The sequence below is a fragment of the Crotalus tigris genome, unplaced genomic scaffold (genome assembly GCF_016545835.1).
Source record: "Crotalus tigris isolate CLP2741 ecotype Arizona unplaced genomic scaffold, ASM1654583v1 scf7180000017545.3456711, whole genome shotgun sequence".
Classification (NCBI taxonomy): domain Eukaryota; kingdom Metazoa; phylum Chordata; class Lepidosauria; order Squamata; family Viperidae; genus Crotalus; species Crotalus tigris.
The window spans coordinates 2,956,422-2,974,111 of record NW_024096464.1 but is presented as its reverse complement, the minus strand read 5'-3'; the positions used below and the strand labels follow the sequence as shown (position 1 = coordinate 2,974,111).

At 40.8% G+C, this 17,690-nt stretch overlaps 1 protein-coding gene across 1 annotated transcript; it reads right to left on the bottom strand.

Annotated features, from left to right (window-relative positions):
• Nucleotides 1-6,848: 6,848 nt before the first annotated feature.
• On the bottom strand, nucleotides 6,849-15,793 carry LOC120304163 (synaptojanin 2 binding protein). Its single transcript, XM_039334399.1, has 4 exons — nucleotides 15,549-15,793; nucleotides 12,076-12,212; nucleotides 9,932-10,027; nucleotides 6,849-8,361 (listed from the first exon to the last, which is right to left on the bottom strand). The coding sequence occupies exons 1-4, from the start codon at nucleotides 15,610-15,612 to the stop codon at nucleotides 8,215-8,217; spliced, it is 444 nt and encodes a 147-aa protein (XP_039190333.1). The 5' UTR covers nucleotides 15,613-15,793; the 3' UTR covers nucleotides 6,849-8,214.
• Between the last annotated feature and the right edge of the window lie 1,897 nt (nucleotides 15,794-17,690).

Sequence of the window (17,690 nt, the reverse complement as noted above, 5' to 3'; positions counted from 1 at the left end):
TTTTGTTTTGCCCCAAAAAAGTGTGGTTAAAAATTAGTAAATTGATTAATTTAGTAAAGGTGCAGAGTTAAATTTATTAAGCAGTACCCTTGTGGTTTAAATTCAGGTAATACATGTGTGTGTCCACCTTTTTTATGTATTTCCTCTTAAATTGTTTTCTTAAAAGCTGCCTTCTTGTTCTCATGCATGCAATGAAATCACCACCATTGTCCTGTCTCTAGGCCATAATTTATTATAACTGTTTCCTCCATTTCTTGATAATTCTGCACAATCTACCTTTTCTGAATCTACTGAAGTTACTGCTGCCAGCACAAGATCGTAGTTTATTGAGGCCATTTTAACAGATAAGACAAAAAATAAAAAATAGCTGGTGCAATCTCCTGTTCTAAACACCACTCCATTGCTGTATTGATTGCCAATTGGAGGCCATAATATATCTGAATACCTCTGGAGCTCTAAATAATCATCACAAATTAGGGTAAAAAATGGTTTAGCCTTCTCTGCAGGCTGCAAAATTTAGTCGAAATTTTCAAATGACTGTTTTAAGCCCCAGCCCTGGTTCTTTTCAGCAGTTTTACTGAACCTCTTCTATGAGAATTTGCTGTTCTGGCCTGTCCTGTTCTTGGAACATTTTCATTTAGCTTCACCCATGGCTTCCCATTGCACTGGGAACACTGCAGCTGCATTGCAGTAAGAGTGACTGAGGCATGTTTACTGCAAGTGTCTTCATGGTAAAAGGAATAAGAGATTTCAACAACAGAGACCTAGATTCCTTCAAAATTTATTTTTTTTAGGCAATAAAATATTTATTTGTATACAGTACTCATTTTCTCATTGCCAATCATTAATTTACCCATTTACTTAATCCAAACTCCCAACTCTGCTCTCTTACCCAAAACTAGAGAATTTTTAAAAAAAAATCCAAAGGGACATCTTTGATTGCTTCATGTATTATGGTTTATGTCAGGTGCAGGGCAGGAATCCAAAATACACCGTAGAGCAATTTTATTCTATTTTATTCACTCTACTCAGCTGGTGCTGCCAGAAAAAATGTACAATTAGGAAAAAAATTTCCTCCCTTCTCTCGTTTCCAAACCTTTCTGAAAATGTGCACATGGGTTTTGGATTTGATACTTAAATATTCATGTGTTTCCAAAGCGTGACAAATTTCAGTCCCTGTTATGCCTGTTATGCCTGAAAGGGAAGCAGGAAAAACCTTGCCAGCTCCCATTAAAAAACTATTGTGGCCTAGATCAGAGTTACAGATCTTCTGGTGGCACTAGAGCGTTGGGCGCATGAAGCAATCTGAATAGTTCAAGGATATAAAAGGGTAAAGCTAAGTTTTTTGTGGCTTTGGGACTGGAGCATCTGGAAGAGATTCTTCCTTTTAAGTGTAGGATTAGGAGTTGCACTTCACTGTTCAGATACTCCCTCAAAATGGTAGGAAAGATTGTTTTGATACAGGGAGTCCTCAACCCACAATGCCAATTGAGCCCCAAATTTCTGTTGCTAAGTGAGACATTTGTTAAGTGAGTTTTGCTCCATTTTACAATATTTCTTGCCCACAGTTGTTAAGTGAATCACTGTAGCTGACCAGTTAGTAACCCAGTTGTTAAGCGAATCTGGCTTCCCCATTGACTTTGCTTGTCAGACAGTTGCAAAAGGGGATCACACGATCCGGGAACATTGCAACCTGTCATTAGTATGAGCCAGTTGCTAAGCATCCAAATTTTAGTCACGTGACTATGGGGATGCTGCAATGGTCATGTGAAAAATGGTCACCAGTGACTTTTTCAGTGCTGTTGTGACTTCAGTCACTAAACAAAAAGGTTGTTTAGAAGATGTTGAAGAAGGCTCCGAGGACCAAAACAGGGAACTGCACCAAATGGGAGACTGTTTTCACTTCACCAACTTCTGAAATATGCCAGCTTTTAACATGCCCAGAAAAAAAAGGCAATTATGGGAAATATTTTCGGGGGGGGGGGAGAATGGCAACTAATGGGCACCGTGTAAAGCAGACATGTCAAACACAAGGCCCAGGGGCCGGATGCAGCCCACGAAGTGGTTTCATGTGGCCCACGAAACCATCCTGGAAACAATGAGGGAACGGCCCCCTCTGCCTTGGCCCTGGCCCAGGCTGGCTGGGAGCCAATGTACAATTTTGTGGTGGCCATCTATGCTGAAACGCATTCAGTCTTAGCTCCACAAAGCCGTCTGGAAACAGTGAGGAACCAGCCCTTGCCACGTCGGCCCCGCCCCCTGGGTGCATACAGGGGAAGTGTCACCCTTTGGGAGGAATGAAGAAATGGACCATGCCTTGGCGCTTATCCTGGTCCCACCTCCTTCTGCCAGAGACCCTCAGATCTGTCCCACTTCTGCCCAGGCCCCCACAGGCACCCTTGATGCAAACGATGTAGAACTGGCCATGCCCACCCAGTAGGCTGCACCCACCCTGGCCACACCCACCCAGCCCCCTGAGGGCAACCGCAGTGCTGATCCGGCCCTCAATGAAATTGAGTTTGACACTCCTGGTGTAAAGACTCAATAGCTTCTATTTGATGAGATCTATATTGTTTTTAGATGATGCCCAATGGGACAGAATAAAGATTGGAAACATTGTGCTCTAGATCAGCGGTTCTCAACCTATGGGTGGCGACACCATTTGGGGTCGAACGACCATTTTACGGGGGTCGCCAAACAATGCGAACTGCCATTTTCCCCCCTCAGGGGGCGGCGCCGCGCATGGGGGCTGCGCATCCATGTGACGGGGGTCACCGACACACAAACGTTGAGAAACGCTGCTCTAGATGGCTGTTCCCCACCTACCTTTCACAGATAATTCCTGATTTAATTTTCTCTTCCCAATAAGTTCTCCTCCAGCTGTTTGGAATTCCAACAATGATCATTTCCCAAACAGCACAATCTTGTTGGCTGGAGCTCATTGTCCAATTTGTGGGACTTGGGTTTTTTTCACCCTCTCAGATATCCAAACTCCCTCATTTTCACCCACAGTCCTGATTCTTCCCAGTACTGAGCTAAGCCTGGATTGGTCCTCAAGCTAAATAAAGTTGCTTACCCTTGATTTAAAAAATGAATCATCTGGCATTCTAAGAGAAAGTTACAAAGGGGTTGTGTAGAGCTACCCCATTATTTTAGTCCAGGAGTAGGCAACCTTGGCTCGTTTATGACTCGTGGACTTCAACTGCCAGAATTCTTGAGCCAGCCATGCTGGCTCAGGAATTCTGGGAGTTGAAGTTCACAAGTCATGAAAGAGCCAAGGTTGCCCATCCGTTTTAGTCCTTTTTGTATCCCCTGTAAGAACATAACACCCTGAGAATAAATTCTGTTGGAACAGGCCAAGGGCACATCCGAGTTCAGCATTTGGTTCCTCAGAGTAGCCAGACAGATGCCTCTGAGTGCTGAAAAACAGATGTAGACATACTGCTGTCTACTTACGCCTCTGCTCCTGTTCTCCTGTAATTTGATGGATTTGTTCTCCCATGGTTTTTTTTATAATCTGCTTTTAAAGGCAGCCTAGTTAATGATCAGCACCATATCTCTTTTTATTTTCAGATTAATGATGTGTGAAGAATTTTTTGTCTAAATATCTTCCAATTAGCTTTATTGGATGAGTTGTAGTCCTTCCATTGTAGGAAAGGGAGAAAACCTCTTCGCAACTCAAGCATGGAGTTATATACTTCACTGTGTTCCCCTACCACCTTTGCCTTTTTCCAAACTAAACAACTGGAAAGGGAGGGCTTCTGTCTTGCAGTGGCTTTCCTCCTTCCTTAGGTTTTTGACTCAGTTTAAGGACGACCATGCATGCTAAGAAAATTGTCAGGTTCTTTGAACAGGTTGTCAAATGTACCCCTTGTATTGTATCGTTACAAAGGAGTTGAATTTTCCTACTCTTTCAAAGCAAGTAAGTTCTTTTTGAAGCAGAATTTGTATCACCTTTTAATCAGATTTTAGCAAGCTACTTGTGATGATTCATGACAGCAGGTCTCATACAGCGTGCACTTAACAGTCCTTGGTCGCAGACATCCCCATTTCTCCAAAAAAAAAATATCATTGGTTATTTGAGTGCCCCACTCCCCAGTTATTTGTTTAGACCAAATTTTTGTGACTAATATATTTTGTTATTAATGCAACTTGTTTTGTCCATAAGCAAAAGTCAAACAAGTTCAGCAGCCTACCAGTTCCCACTATGGAGCGGAAACATTTGGGACCCAGCACAAAATGTTGCAATATATCAGTATCCTTCAGAAGAATGTTTCATTTTAATCAACAGGAACTCTGAGCAGGAAGAGACTGAATTAAAACATTCACAGTTGAGAGACTGAAAAATTTTTGCCTGTTAAAATTTTCTGTTTGAAAAGCAGCAGCATCTTCAGCTCCCAACTTCCTTAGTCTGCGCTTGTTCATCGCTATTTTATTCTCTAACCTTCAGCATCATTGGAAAATGAGTAAGGCCCCATCCTCAAGTTGATCCCAGCTCATCAAACTTTGGATGGGCAACATGGCACCGTAACGTTTCTGAAGTAGAATGACTGTGATGCTTTCAGCGAGGATAAAGAATTGCCCAAATACATATGTCCACATTTTATAAGTATGACCCAAAAGAACCAACCCCTGCTTAGAAACGCAACTCCACTTCCCAATCCCAAATACTGTGTATGCAAATAATGTTCAGTAATTTCAATAGAATTTTGTTCCAAACATTTGCTAGAATTTCAGAGACATGATTACTGGGCCCTATGTTTATGGATTACCAAATATTTTTCCCGTCATTATACAGAAGGAAATATTCCCTGATCGTTTTTTTTTGTCTATACCAGATCTTTCTTTTAATGTGTAGCACATTCAGTATCTGAACTGCAGAATGAGAATGTCTAACAATTTCTGGGTTCTGATCTTTTTGCCCTTCAATCTTCAAATTGCATTCACTTTCTTGAGTTCCAGTTAAACAAGTGTTTTCAAAAAGGTATCTGCTTTTCAAGGGTGTGCGTGTGTCTGAACATTCACAGCAACAAATTGGTTTGGCAAAACCAATTCTAGGTACAAAGAGTTTTATATCAAAAGCAGATTCAACAAACTATGTGACTGAAATACTTGGAAATCCATTTATTTACCAGATACTCTACATATGAATAAGATTCTACTAAAGGAGCCATTTTCAGAATGATTCAGGATAACTGTAATCTAAGACAATTAAAGGACAGGATCTACCTGTTCACATCAAAAGCAAGAATTTGAAAATTATCAGCATTGCAGCTGCTCTTATTGGCGAAACAGCCCCCAAATCTTTTGATTTATCCTTAACATAGGAAAAATATGGCAATTTGAGCCCATTGGCAGGTATTATATAGCAAGCAAACACTGTGAAAGAAAGCACGAACCATTTGAACCTCAAATATAAAATTGTGTACTTAAGGGGGGGAGGAACGGGCAGCTGGGTGCAACTTTGGGAGCAGAAAGAGTACAAGGATGAATGCTTTCACATAAGTGGCTAGTGCAGGATTTTAGATCTGGAGAGGTTTGGAGGGTTTCTTAAAATATTTTTCTTAGGAGTGTGAAGTCCATCTGACTTCTGGAACCTTTTTTTTTTTTTTTTGTGGGGAAGCAATTTCTGTGGATAGACCAGACATGTCAAACTCGTGACATCGCGCAACATATCAGGAGAATTTTGCCATTGACGGCAATGGGGTGAGCGTGACTTCCGCATGATGCGTCCGGCCCATGGGCCGGCGGTTTGACACCCCTGGGATAGAGAGAGGAAAATTGTTTGATCACAGAACTTTGGCAGGATGATGTCTGGAGGGGCTGCTAGAAAGGAAGTTCATGAGTTACACATCATCTGAACATTGCACACCTTTATATTGTTAAGAACTGAAGCTTTTTCACAACCAGAGCAAAGGGATCTGGGAGCAGGACTGTGTAGAGCAGTGTTTCTCAATCTTGACAATTTTAAGGCATGTGGACTTCAACTCCCAGAATTCCACAGCCAGCAATGCTGGCTGTGGAATTCTGGGAGTTGAAGTCCACATGCCTTAAAATTGTCAAGGTTGAGAAACACTGGTGTAGAGGATGTTTTACATTCAGCAATGTTAAGGCATTATAAGTAGAAAGCATGGTGCCATTCTACAAACAGAAATTCAGTGTTTCCAAAGAAAAATGCAAGTGCAAAAATATCTCAAATGCCACACAGAATTCATTTCTCATATTTTAAGACTCTGGGCTACCACAGGAATTTTCAGCATATCCCCCATGTTGAAGAATATAATTCTGCCTAGTATATTGCCTTTTTCTCCTCAGATCATATGGAGGGGAAAAAAGAGTGTTTCACAAAACTACACTGTAGAGGAAAAGCAAGTGAAACGTGCAGAAATTAGGCAGGATTATCTTTATCTCAGAAGATCCACAATACTGTAATACTTCCTTGCACACTAAAACCCTGTTCCCAGGGTTCCAGTTTGCATGTGTCCACAAAATTACAGTACTTGTGGAAATTGTCTTTTCAGTCATAACAATCCTAACAAATCCCTCCCCCCAAATTGGAGAGCTCTCACTGGTGTGGCCAGGCCTTCATTACTGAAAAAGGGTTCCCAATAAGGAATGACAATTTTCTATCTCAAGAAAGGCTAGGCACATTCCAGGTCAATGTAATTGGAGGGAGGACAGGCCTCCTTCCACCGAGCTAAAGGGATAGAAAGAGGAAAATACAGCAGGCACGCATCAGCACATCTCAAGCATTCTCCTGTATAGATTTTCTCCTGCACATACATTTTTTGGCATTATGCGTTCCTCATACATCAATTTTCCTTTGCAAAATATAAGAACGGATTCCATTTGAGAATAAAATCAATGATATTTTAAGGAGTTTAAATCATTCAACTCTATAATACAGTCCACATACAAGGGGTTTGCCATCCAGAAAGAGAAGGCATTGTAGCTTTTTGTTCAAGTACCTTGTCATCATTTCACAGATTTTGGGTGATATAAAAACTGCTGCCTTGCTGCATGGCTAGAGAATTACATAGATGTAATTCACACTCTCCAAACGAACAAAAAATAACTAACATGAACACGTACTGCTTTTCACTGGAAAGAGCTATGTGGCACTTAAGCAATTTAAGAAAAAAAAATGTTTGACTCCCCAATCTGAAACAAGTTATGTGGAAGGAAGACTCTGCAAGGGTCTACTTTCCGATCAAGAGTTTTCAACCCACAGATAAAAGCAATGCATTCCACACAATCGTTCCAAAATAAACCATCAGTTGTATACAATGCATTCTTAGAGAGTAAAAAGGAACAGTGCATCGTCTTTTCACGTTCAGGTTGGAGGAAATGTTTTGCCTTTTCAGCAAGAGAACCACTACAAAAATCTAATCATGTTTAGCCATAATTTAAGTAAAGTTTAGCCTGCCTTGCCAAAATATTTTACTCATTAGCGAAAGATGTGCTCATTATCACTTTCATCTCTCATTATGATGGAGAATATTCTTCTGAGAAAACTTAAGAGAATAAAGATAAATCTGTATTTTTTTTTTAAAAAAAAATCCAATACCTTTTTCACTTTCACACTAGATTCTGCATCTGCAATCCACAACACTCCTTTCGATCAGATAAACCTGGTTTCTTGCATTTTCAAGGACATTTTGTTCCCTCTGAGACCCAACCCTCCCCACATCAAAGCTTAACTATGCTGCAATTGCTCCGGAGATTTCCTTCATGTTTCAGAAGCAGTTTTGCAAGTGGCAAAACAGATAGTTGTCTTATCTCATCTGTCAGGGGACATAACATACAAGCTCTGCTCTGTTGCCTGGCTACATGTGAAAAAATGTTGAGCACAGGAAAGCTCGCATGATAAAAGAATAAATCAGAAAAGACTGGACCAATTTTCTTCAGGGCCAGTAAAGTGAGATTGTCCAGGTCGTCAGTTTGCAGATTCTAAATATATGAAATTTGAAACTCACTAAGCAGCCGAAATGTTTAGCATTCTCCAGCCTTTCCCAAAGTGATACCCACCAGGTGGGAAATAATGGGAGTTGTAATCCATCTGAAAGGCACCATGTTGGGGAAGGCTGCATTGAGCAATGATTCGCTATTACTCCTCTCCCTACTGTCAGTCCAGAGTAAGATTTCTTCTGTTTAAATTATTTTACAGATTTATAGGTTTTCCTAGACACCAAGATCTTTGGAAAATGATGCTCGTCACACTCGCTGTCGATATCTAAGGAAGGCCCATAATAGAGTTGCTGCTGCTGCTATGGCCAGCCCTGGCACCAAAACCATAGTCAAAGGAATCCCTCCTGGATCTCCATCTCCTCGGTGGCTTGAGGGACCATTCTGGGGCAGCAGCTGCAATCAGAAGGAGAAGAAAGGCATTAGCAATTGAATGAAAAGAGGAGGTGGTTCATCTTTCTAAGAACATTTAGAAAATCAAAGACAACCCACGTCTTCACGTTGGCAAAATTGAAAATTCTCTTCCAAGGATGTATTCAGCCAAGCTACTTTTGAAAGCTTGTGCATGTCCTAGTGAGATAAGTGGGATTCCCACGTTACGCTTGAGAAAAAGATAGAGGCCTCTAGGGCAGTGGTTCTCAACCTTTTTAATGCCATGACCCCCAACCGGTCGTAAGTCGACGACTACTCAACCGGTCGTAAGTCGAGGACTACTCAACTGGTGCAGCACCGTTTGCAGAATGGGACTTTTGGCGGGCTCAGCAGGGCAGAGACAGCCTGGACAATTCCTATTGGCTTTTGAAAGCCAATAGAATTAGACTCTATTCAAGAGAGTCTATTCTATTGGCTTTCAAAAGCCAATAGAATAAAAGGGAGTAGCACAGCTAAGGAAAAGGGGGGGAAAAATGGCGGACTGCGTTGTTTGGCAACCCCCACAGGTTGAGAACCACTGCTCCAGGGAATTACTTTTCACCGTTACTTTATGGAAAACCTAAAAGATCTCCTTCTCACACCCACCCTATTGAGGAAGCTGATCAATCATTTCCATTTGCAATCACACCAAAACAAGCAAACAAACTGTACTGCAATCTTAGAATGAATTGAAACTCCATTGCATCTCTCTCTCTCTCTCTCTCTCTCTCTCTCTCTGTGTCTCTCTCTCCCTCCCTCCCTCCCTCCCCCCCCCTCTCTTCTGAAAATCTTTCCTGTAAAACTGTAGGTCCGGGCAGTTGCTATTTCAAAAGCTAGGTACCTTTCTTGCTCTCAACATTAATCAAATCAATCTGGCGATTTTGCTATGGCATATCATTATAGATAATCCACAACATTTTGCCACTTGATAGGTTACCTTAAGGTTTCCATTACACCATAACACATATACAAGTGTACATCAGCTTCCCCAGACTGCTCTTGTTCAGATGCGTGAGACTACAACAGTTGTTTGTGGGCCATTTTGGCTGGCAATTCCCAACACATCTGAAGAATATAATATTGGGAAATCTGATACAAGCTGCTCACATTCAACTTCTGTTACTTATCTGTTATGTTTCTCCTTAATTTTTCTTATCTATCTCTTGCCAGACTTACATTGTTTAAGTATCCTAATTTTTCCATGCAGTGGATTTTACTTGGAGGGACTATACAACAGCAGCAACAGTTTAAAGCAGTTTTTTCCAGCATGATGCTGTTCTGATACAAGATACTGCAACTCCCAAAATCCCTCAGCCATTTGGCCTTGAGGATGGGAAAAATAATATCAGCTTGTTCATTCCATTTTGAGGGCACAAACTTAGAAAACAGTGGTTTGTAGCAGAGATGTTCAACATGTATGTTCCTCATCAAATCATGCCAATCTGGATTGTCTTGGTGTAGCTTGGGGTTTTCCTGAAGTAAATTCTTTGAAGTACTTTAGGGAACAGAGAGCTACGAAGGCAAAAAGCAAAAACTAAGGAAGAGGCCTACATACCCTGTGCTGAACCTTTAATGAAACATTGTCACCAGCTGTCCTGAAAAGTTCCACAACATTCTTGTGCAGCATGTTCTTCAACTCATTATCATTAACCTGAAAAAAAACAACAACAACACATAAAGCCAATTAGGTATTCACCATAAAGCTGCCTGGACCCAAACCATCACTAAAGAACAAAAGCCTAATTAGAATGAGTAAATCTACTCAATTAGTTAGAATACCATAATTAGTACAGAGCATTTAAGTAATACATTCCAAGTGTTTCAAAGGCTCAAGTTTTCCCCTTATATTTTCATTAACTGCCAGCATTCTCAGTATATTCTGTACAAAGAACAGCGTACAGTATAAATTAGAACTGTACCTCAGCATTTAAGAACGTGAGCTAATATAGAATACCATCAACTTCAAAGACCTTTAAAATGTTAAGAAATGGAAATAAAACTATGATCAATGATCAGACACAATGCTGTAAAACAAAGGCAGGCAATTTGTGGCTCTTGTAGCCTCTTTTTGTAGCCTTTAGAGCTTCTGATGATGTTTATTGGAAACTGATAGCAGCTCCCTGTCATTCTGATAGAGATTACACTTCCATTTTCATATGTCTCCCAACATAAACACGGTAAAGAAAACAACAAAGGAAACCTCAATTCCCTGCAAACGTTGAGTCCCACTTATATGTGTGATGTGATTGTAGCTCTTGTAATATTCAGTGTCATTCTTGTCTATGAATTGCCCACACTCTAATATAAAAAAGGACATGATAGACGACTCTTCCTTCTAGCTCTAAATGTTTGCTAAAAAAAACCACATCTGCAAAAACTGTAGGTTCCTACAATTCAATTAGCTTAAGTTTCACAGATGAAGAATCATGTGCCCATTTCAAAGGAGAACAGTTATACTTGTAAAGAGAAAAACAATCCTCAAAACAAGGGTGCCTATTTTTTCATGGACCAAAGGCCATATATCACTGCCAACTGGCACGCCAGGACAGCTGTACCAAAAACAGACGGGGGGGGGAGGGGGAGAGAAATGGCAATAGCAACAACACTTAGACTTATATATCAATTCATATTGCCTCAAAGCACCCTCTAACTTAAAAATGTGCTTAAAAATATGACAGTCCCAGAACATCTAGTTCTCCTCACCTGTACAGAAGTCAGAAAGCCACTATATGTACAGAACATGGTGAAATAGGCTGGCTCCAAGTTGTCAAAAGAGTGAGACAAAGTTATATACTCTCCGCTTAAGTACTCCATCTACATGTATATTCAGGGAACTTGGATTGGAAGAAGAGGAGCATAATTTTAAATAGCCACAGATTTATATACCACTCCATACAATGCTGCCTGAGCAGTTTACAATGTCAGCATATTGCTCCCAACAATCTGGGTCCTCATTTTACCGACCTTGGAAGGATGGAAGGTTGAGTCAACCTTAAGTCAGTCAGGATTGAACTCCTGACTGTGGACAGAGTTAGCCTCCAATGTTGCATTCTAACCACTGCACCACCATGGCATAATACTTAAAATACAGTTAAAGTCTCTAGCAGCACATTTGACCCTATACCTTTATTCCACGTGCCTTTTTTCAAGAAAAGGTGCAACATATTGTTAAGGTTTATTCTGCCCCAGAGGCAAACTTCCAAGTCAGACAAGTCACATACGGGATGGATTAGCAATTGAATGAAAGGACCTTTGGACAGAAGACAAATTATTCTCTTCCACTCTTTCTCAACCATTCTGGCTGGGGAATTCTGGGAGCTGACATCCACATATCTTAAAAGTTGCTAAGGTTGAGAAACACTGTCCTATGCAGCTGGAGATGAGGCAAACTCATATTGTGGCTGTAATAAGGCCTGTCCAGATGTTATAAGTGCTTCTTTCTTCATCATTCCCTTCATATCAAAATTAGTTTAAGAAGACAGAGTATTAGATTGGGGAAATCTGTTATATAATGGAGTGACATATCAACAAAATCTTGGTCTTGAATTTTCTTAGTGATACCGATTGGATGGATTTACAGAGCCAGCTAGTACTGTGAAGAGATAGTAAATGTTTCTACATTATTCTCCCCTCCCCCTCCTCCTCCTCCTCCTCCTCCCCCCATGAAACAATTTCACAGGACAGAATTAAATTATTTACTGCTATAATCTTGTCTCCCTCCTGAAGGCGGCCATCAAGTGCAGCAGCTCCATTTTCTTTGATCCGGCTAACGTAAATGCCGCTGTCATTGGCGATATACTGCTGGTCAGTCCCACCAACTATATTAAATCCCAAGCCTAAGAAAAAGATCAAAAGGAAAAGTTTAAATAAAATAAAATAAATGGGATCACTCCCCAGCCCAAAACTAGCAAGAAGGAAAAAACTCGGAACAATGAAACTATTCCTTTCAACTGTAATAAAGCGTCTTGAACCAAATTAAACAGCAATTGGCAACAGTGCCTATTTGGTTATTTTAAATACTTGTACTTCATTAGCAACAGTGCACAGTTTGAATGGCAGCACTCAGCATACCTTGGATGATCCAGCAGGCTAAATTTAGTTTGGCCCCTTTATATTCAACTGTAGACTACATAGGGAAGGGTTTTTTTGGAAAATTCAAAATCACTTTTGTACTATTGTACAATAGTTGTTCTGTGGCAAATTGTCCCATGGCAAGTTGGCTGTGGCAAGCTGGTCGTGATGAGCTTGCTGTGGTGAGTTGTCCTAAACCAGGGGTCTGCAACCTTGACAACTTTAAGACTTGTGGACTTCAGCTCTCAGAATTCTGGGTGCTGAAGTCCACAGGTCTTAAAGTTATCAAGGCTGCAGACCCCTATAAAGCAATACTAAGCAAAATGGTTGCTTCAGATACAAGTTGTCAGCTATGAGACACAAGTTGTGTGCCATTTATTTGACTTAACTTTAACACCCAAAGTCATAAAACGGCTATAAAAATGTAAAACACTGGAAAAATATTTTTCACCTAATGAAGAAAAAAACATTATGGTTACACATAATTTCTGTTTTGATTTGGTTTTAATACTTGTGGTTTTAATATTTTTATTGATGTTGTTTTATCTTCTGGTTATAAGCTGCTCAGAGTTTGATACAAAATGGGCAGATATATGTTTTAAAGAAATAGATCTCTAAAGGCAATTAATACACAAGATAGAGATGACCAAAGCAATGATGTACTTGCAACAACCTTGTGAAAAAGGAAAGAGGAGTCTGAAAACAGGGGGAAGGTATCTGTCCCAAGTAAAAATTGTTAAATGACTTCATATTATTGGGAGTAAAAACTATTTTTGTCTGCTATAGAACTAGAGAAATTGGGAAAAATACAGTTGAATTCAGAAGGGAGAAATCATCTTACAGCAATCCCAGAATAAACATTCACTTTTAAGACTGCAACACATGGGGTATTTTTTCTATTGGTCACAATGGATTAAAATTTACATTCTTTCATATCTTTAATCTAAGAAATCTGGAGCAGGGGTACCAAATGATATCCGGTATCATGAGATATACAATTGTCACTCACTTCTCTTTCTCCTCCCCATAACTTCACTGCTTTATTAACTTCATAATGACCAAACAATATTCAGCAAATACAAACTCCTAACACACACAGAATTAAAAGTGAATAAGACAATCATAAAAACACATGCATGCATGCATCCAGGCACTCATTCAGATACTACAAGGCACATTTATTTCTGGACTAGAATCTGACTAATCCAGATTCTAGCATAATGATTGATATTCCACTAGGTGTCACTAATGTCCAGTAGAGCCTTATGGCTTGCACTTTTAAGATTTTGTTTTCTGTTATTTAGTGGCTACCTTTAAAAAATATATATAAATTCTGCTATAGTTAGTGGAATGTTGATATTAAACTTAGCAATTTTGGAAATGTATGGATTGGAATGTAAGCTATAAATACATTTAATATAAACATAAACACTGTCATCCCATAGTTTATTAAAGAATAAATGAATCAAATTATCCAGACTGCATATTAAAAAACCAGCAAAAGTACAAGATAAAAAAACTACAACAACTCAGTAATTCATTGTTGGGTTTTCCTTGCATGCTTTTGATCCAAACAAGGATTAAACTGAATTTAAAAAAATGTTTGCCCTTTAATTAGAGGATACAGTCCCAAGAATGCCTGTATTTTTTAACAAAGAAACCTAGAATGATCCATTTGGAACAAAGATTATTCCCTAGGCAGCACAGTGTTAATGAGATCTCAGGGAGAATTTTAATGTTGTCTTCAAACTGTATGAATTGTAATATCCAACTTTTTACTGTAACGCAGTAAACAAAGGTATCAAACATAAGCCATCATACAAAAACTTTAAAAAAAACACCCGCAAATCTAAATAGATTAAGCATCACATATTCACTTCAAACATCTGTACATACAGAGAAAAATAAATGTAGTGAGTTTTTTATCACCTTCTTGCTCCAATAAACTTGGAATAGGGCAAGCAGGAATAATGTTTTTTTCATGAAAATCATCCATTAAGTAGATGAGTAAAAAAAATTACTTTAAGAAATACCTAAACAACAGTGAAGCTGAGTTGAGTCCAGAACAAGTCCAGGATGGTATCTTATAAATTGTTCTCACTGGTCAAGCTGATTGGAGCTTCTGAGAGTGGAAATTTCGCAACATCCGAAGATCACAAGTTGTTCTGCCTTAAACCAGTCTGGCTTGACTCTTGTTCTAATCTCCAGTGTGAAAACCAGATATACTGTAGGCTGAGATAGAATTCTCTCACACACATTTTCTGCATAAATGGTCTCTCCAAACCTTCCATTTCCCTTTATAGTGTAATCGTGTATGCCTACTTTGAAGTAAGTTCTTTCAAGTTTAATAGGAACTGAAGAAGCTTCTTGGATGAGAAATGAAACGTCTTCAAAGGAAAAACAAGAAAGACCAGTTGCCTTTTGAAAAAGCACCTTTGGGACAACCATGACCTGAATGACTGAGAATCCCCATAGACAAGTACAGTTTAATAGGAGTTGTCTATGGAGATTCTCAGTCATCCAAGTCATGGTTGTCCCAGGGATGCTTTTTCCAAAAGCAACTGGATTTTGTTTTTCCTTGAAGACATTTTATTTCTCATCCAAGAAGCTTCTTCAGTTCTTACTGAATGATGGAGGATGGAAGATTTTATATTTCTTGCAGTCATCTAGTTTAATAGGTGGTTCCATACAGTGCTGCAGACTCAATGTAGCATTTGACCATACCTAAAATGCCAAATATTTTTGCATCAACTTTCACATATAAAAAGAGAGAGAGAGAGAGATAGCCTCAAACAGAGTTCACGTTCAAGGGAAACCTGTTCTTTGAGGATTAAAATCTTTAAAAGCAATCCTGCCATGCTTCGCTAGAGGTGTTGCCGAGGATCCGAATAAGCCCCTGAAAGCCAAAGGACAAGAGGAGCTGCTTCTAACTTGGCGTGGTTTCCCCGGGCCTCTCCTTCGTATTTCGGGGTTTCCTTCTCCCCCACCCCAACAAAACCCAACCTGACGCATGCCTGCCCCAGAGCCTAGCCGCATTGGGAGCAGCAGGGGCCAAAGGCGGCGGGGGAAGCCCAAGGAGCTGCCCGCCGTGGATTTTATACCTGAAGGTCCTCGGGTGAGATGGATCACTTCCTCCGACAGCAGATAGTCCACTCCTCCGTTCATGCTGCGCTCTCCTGCAGGTCTCTGCTCGGCGCCCTCTCGCTCCGCCAGGCCCTCCGCCGCGCCAGCCGCTTGAAGGTGAACCAGCCCAGCCAAAGTCGAGGAGGAGGGGGAGGTGGCTACAGCGGCGGTGGGACTGCCGCGGCACTTTCACTTTCATCAGCTTCGCACCCGGAAAAACGAAGGCGGCCGCTAAGAATTCTGGGGCTTGTAGTCCTCCCTGTTGCAGACGCGGCTATTAGCCCCGTTGGGGTTGCTGGGGTCAAAACCTCTGATTTTCTTACTTCCGGCGAAGAGACGATGCTTGGTTGCTACCGAGAGATGCGATGGGCGCTGTAATAGAGCCCTGTCCAAGATTCCCCTTGCGCAGCGTCGATGGGACGGCTTGTGCAGAGGCCGGATGGTCTCGTTATTTTTCCTTCTCAGTGTGCATCTTCTTTCATCCCGCGGCGACTGGGACAGGATTCCAGAAAACGCGGCATTGCTCTGCCGATATTTAAACTGGGATCACTCGGAAAGCGGCTCTCTTGATTGTTTTGCATTTTAACTCGAATCTAGATCCCAGTCTAGTTTTTATAGTAACTGATTGCATTCTGCAACCTCATTAAAAATTAAAAAGGGCAGGACAAATGGGACTATTTGCTTTTAGGCTAAATAATGAAGAAAAGTAGATCGAAATTCACGCTGTGCCTCGGAAGTTTTGGCGAAAAAAGCTTTGGGATTTTTTTAAAAAAGTTTATTTTATCCCGTCACGAATATTTCGGAAAAAAATCATTTCTTCCATGGAGACCGAATTTACTTTCATGTTTTTTCATCAAACTGAAAGAGTTGTTAGAAAAAAAAATCAGTATTGTATTGCAAAGACTATATCACTATCACATACTGGCTGCCTTCTAATGTGCTTGTTAATATTCAGTGCTGACTTCTACACCAGAATATTTTAATTATAGTGTTTGAATTACTGTGTATCTTGTTCAAAAATGACTTATTTTTGCATATTATGATAATAAGGTGACCAACTTTTTACAATGAAAAGGAGGACACAAATAAATTGAAGGAAAAAAATATAAATAAAAGAAACATTTTATTCATTGCAACAATAATATAGAATACACTATAATATGATAAATGCATAATAAAAATATTTGTAACAATAACATTTTATATTGTAATTATGCTTACATGCTGTGCCCCCACCTGCAGCCGCCCCGCTGTGTAGATGGGCCCTGCAGCTCCTAAAGCACCAGCTGTGCCAGATCCGGCAGGGCAGCCCGCCATTGACACATCCTGCCTGCAGCCGCCCCGCCAGCACCACCACCCACCCTGCACAGCCCCGTGTAGAGCAGGCCCTGTGGCTCCCACAGCATGGGGGGGGCAGCCAGCTACTGCCGTCCCTCACACCCCGCCCACAGCAGACCCGCTGCCCCTGCCTCTTGTGCCTGCAGCCATTATTGCCCTAGCAGGGCCGAAGATCAAGAGAAAGTTACTGTGGTGTCGCTACTCCAGTCTCCTCCAGGTATCTTCGGGACTAACTAGGACAGTGGTTCTCAACCTGTGGGTCGGGACCCCATTTGGGGTCGAACGACCATTTCACAGGGGTCACCAAACCACATTGTCGCCATTTTTTTCCTTTTCCCTAGCTGTCCTACTCCCTCTTATTGGTGGCCACACCCACTTGGGGGTCACCACAACATGGGGAACTGTATTATGGGTTCACGGCATTAGAAAGGTTGAGAACCACTGAACTAGGAGATGGTATAGTTGGGTAGCAGGGAGGGGTGCAAAGTTCCTGCCAATTTGTCTTCACTGTAGACAACTTACATGTGCAAAGTTTGCTGGCCGGGTGTTTTGGCATGCTCAGCAGCAATTCCTATTGGCTTTCGAAAGTCAATAGGGGGAGTAGCACAGCTCATGCAAAAGCTGAAAAAAACCCCATCAAAAAATGTGCTGGAACGCCATTCTGAGCGTTCTATGAGAAAAAAAAAGCCCTGCAGATTAGTCTTCAAATATTGAAAAGGAGGATATGTAGGAGGACACTTTTTGAGGGAGGACAGAACTCACAAAAGGAGGACTGTCCTCCC

Coding starts and splice junctions, on each gene's coding strand:
- LOC120304163 (XM_039334399.1), bottom strand. CDS start 15,612: ATGAACGGAGGAGTGGACTATCTGCTGTCGGAGGAAGTGATCCATCTC. Junction 12,213..15,548: donor TCTCACCCGAGGACCTTCAG/GTATAAAATCCA, acceptor TCTTTTTCTTAG/GCTTGGGATTTAATATAGTT. Junction 8,362..9,931: donor CATTAAAGGTTCAGCACAGG/GTATGTAGGCCT, acceptor TTCTGATTGCAG/CTGCTGCCCCAGAATGGTCC.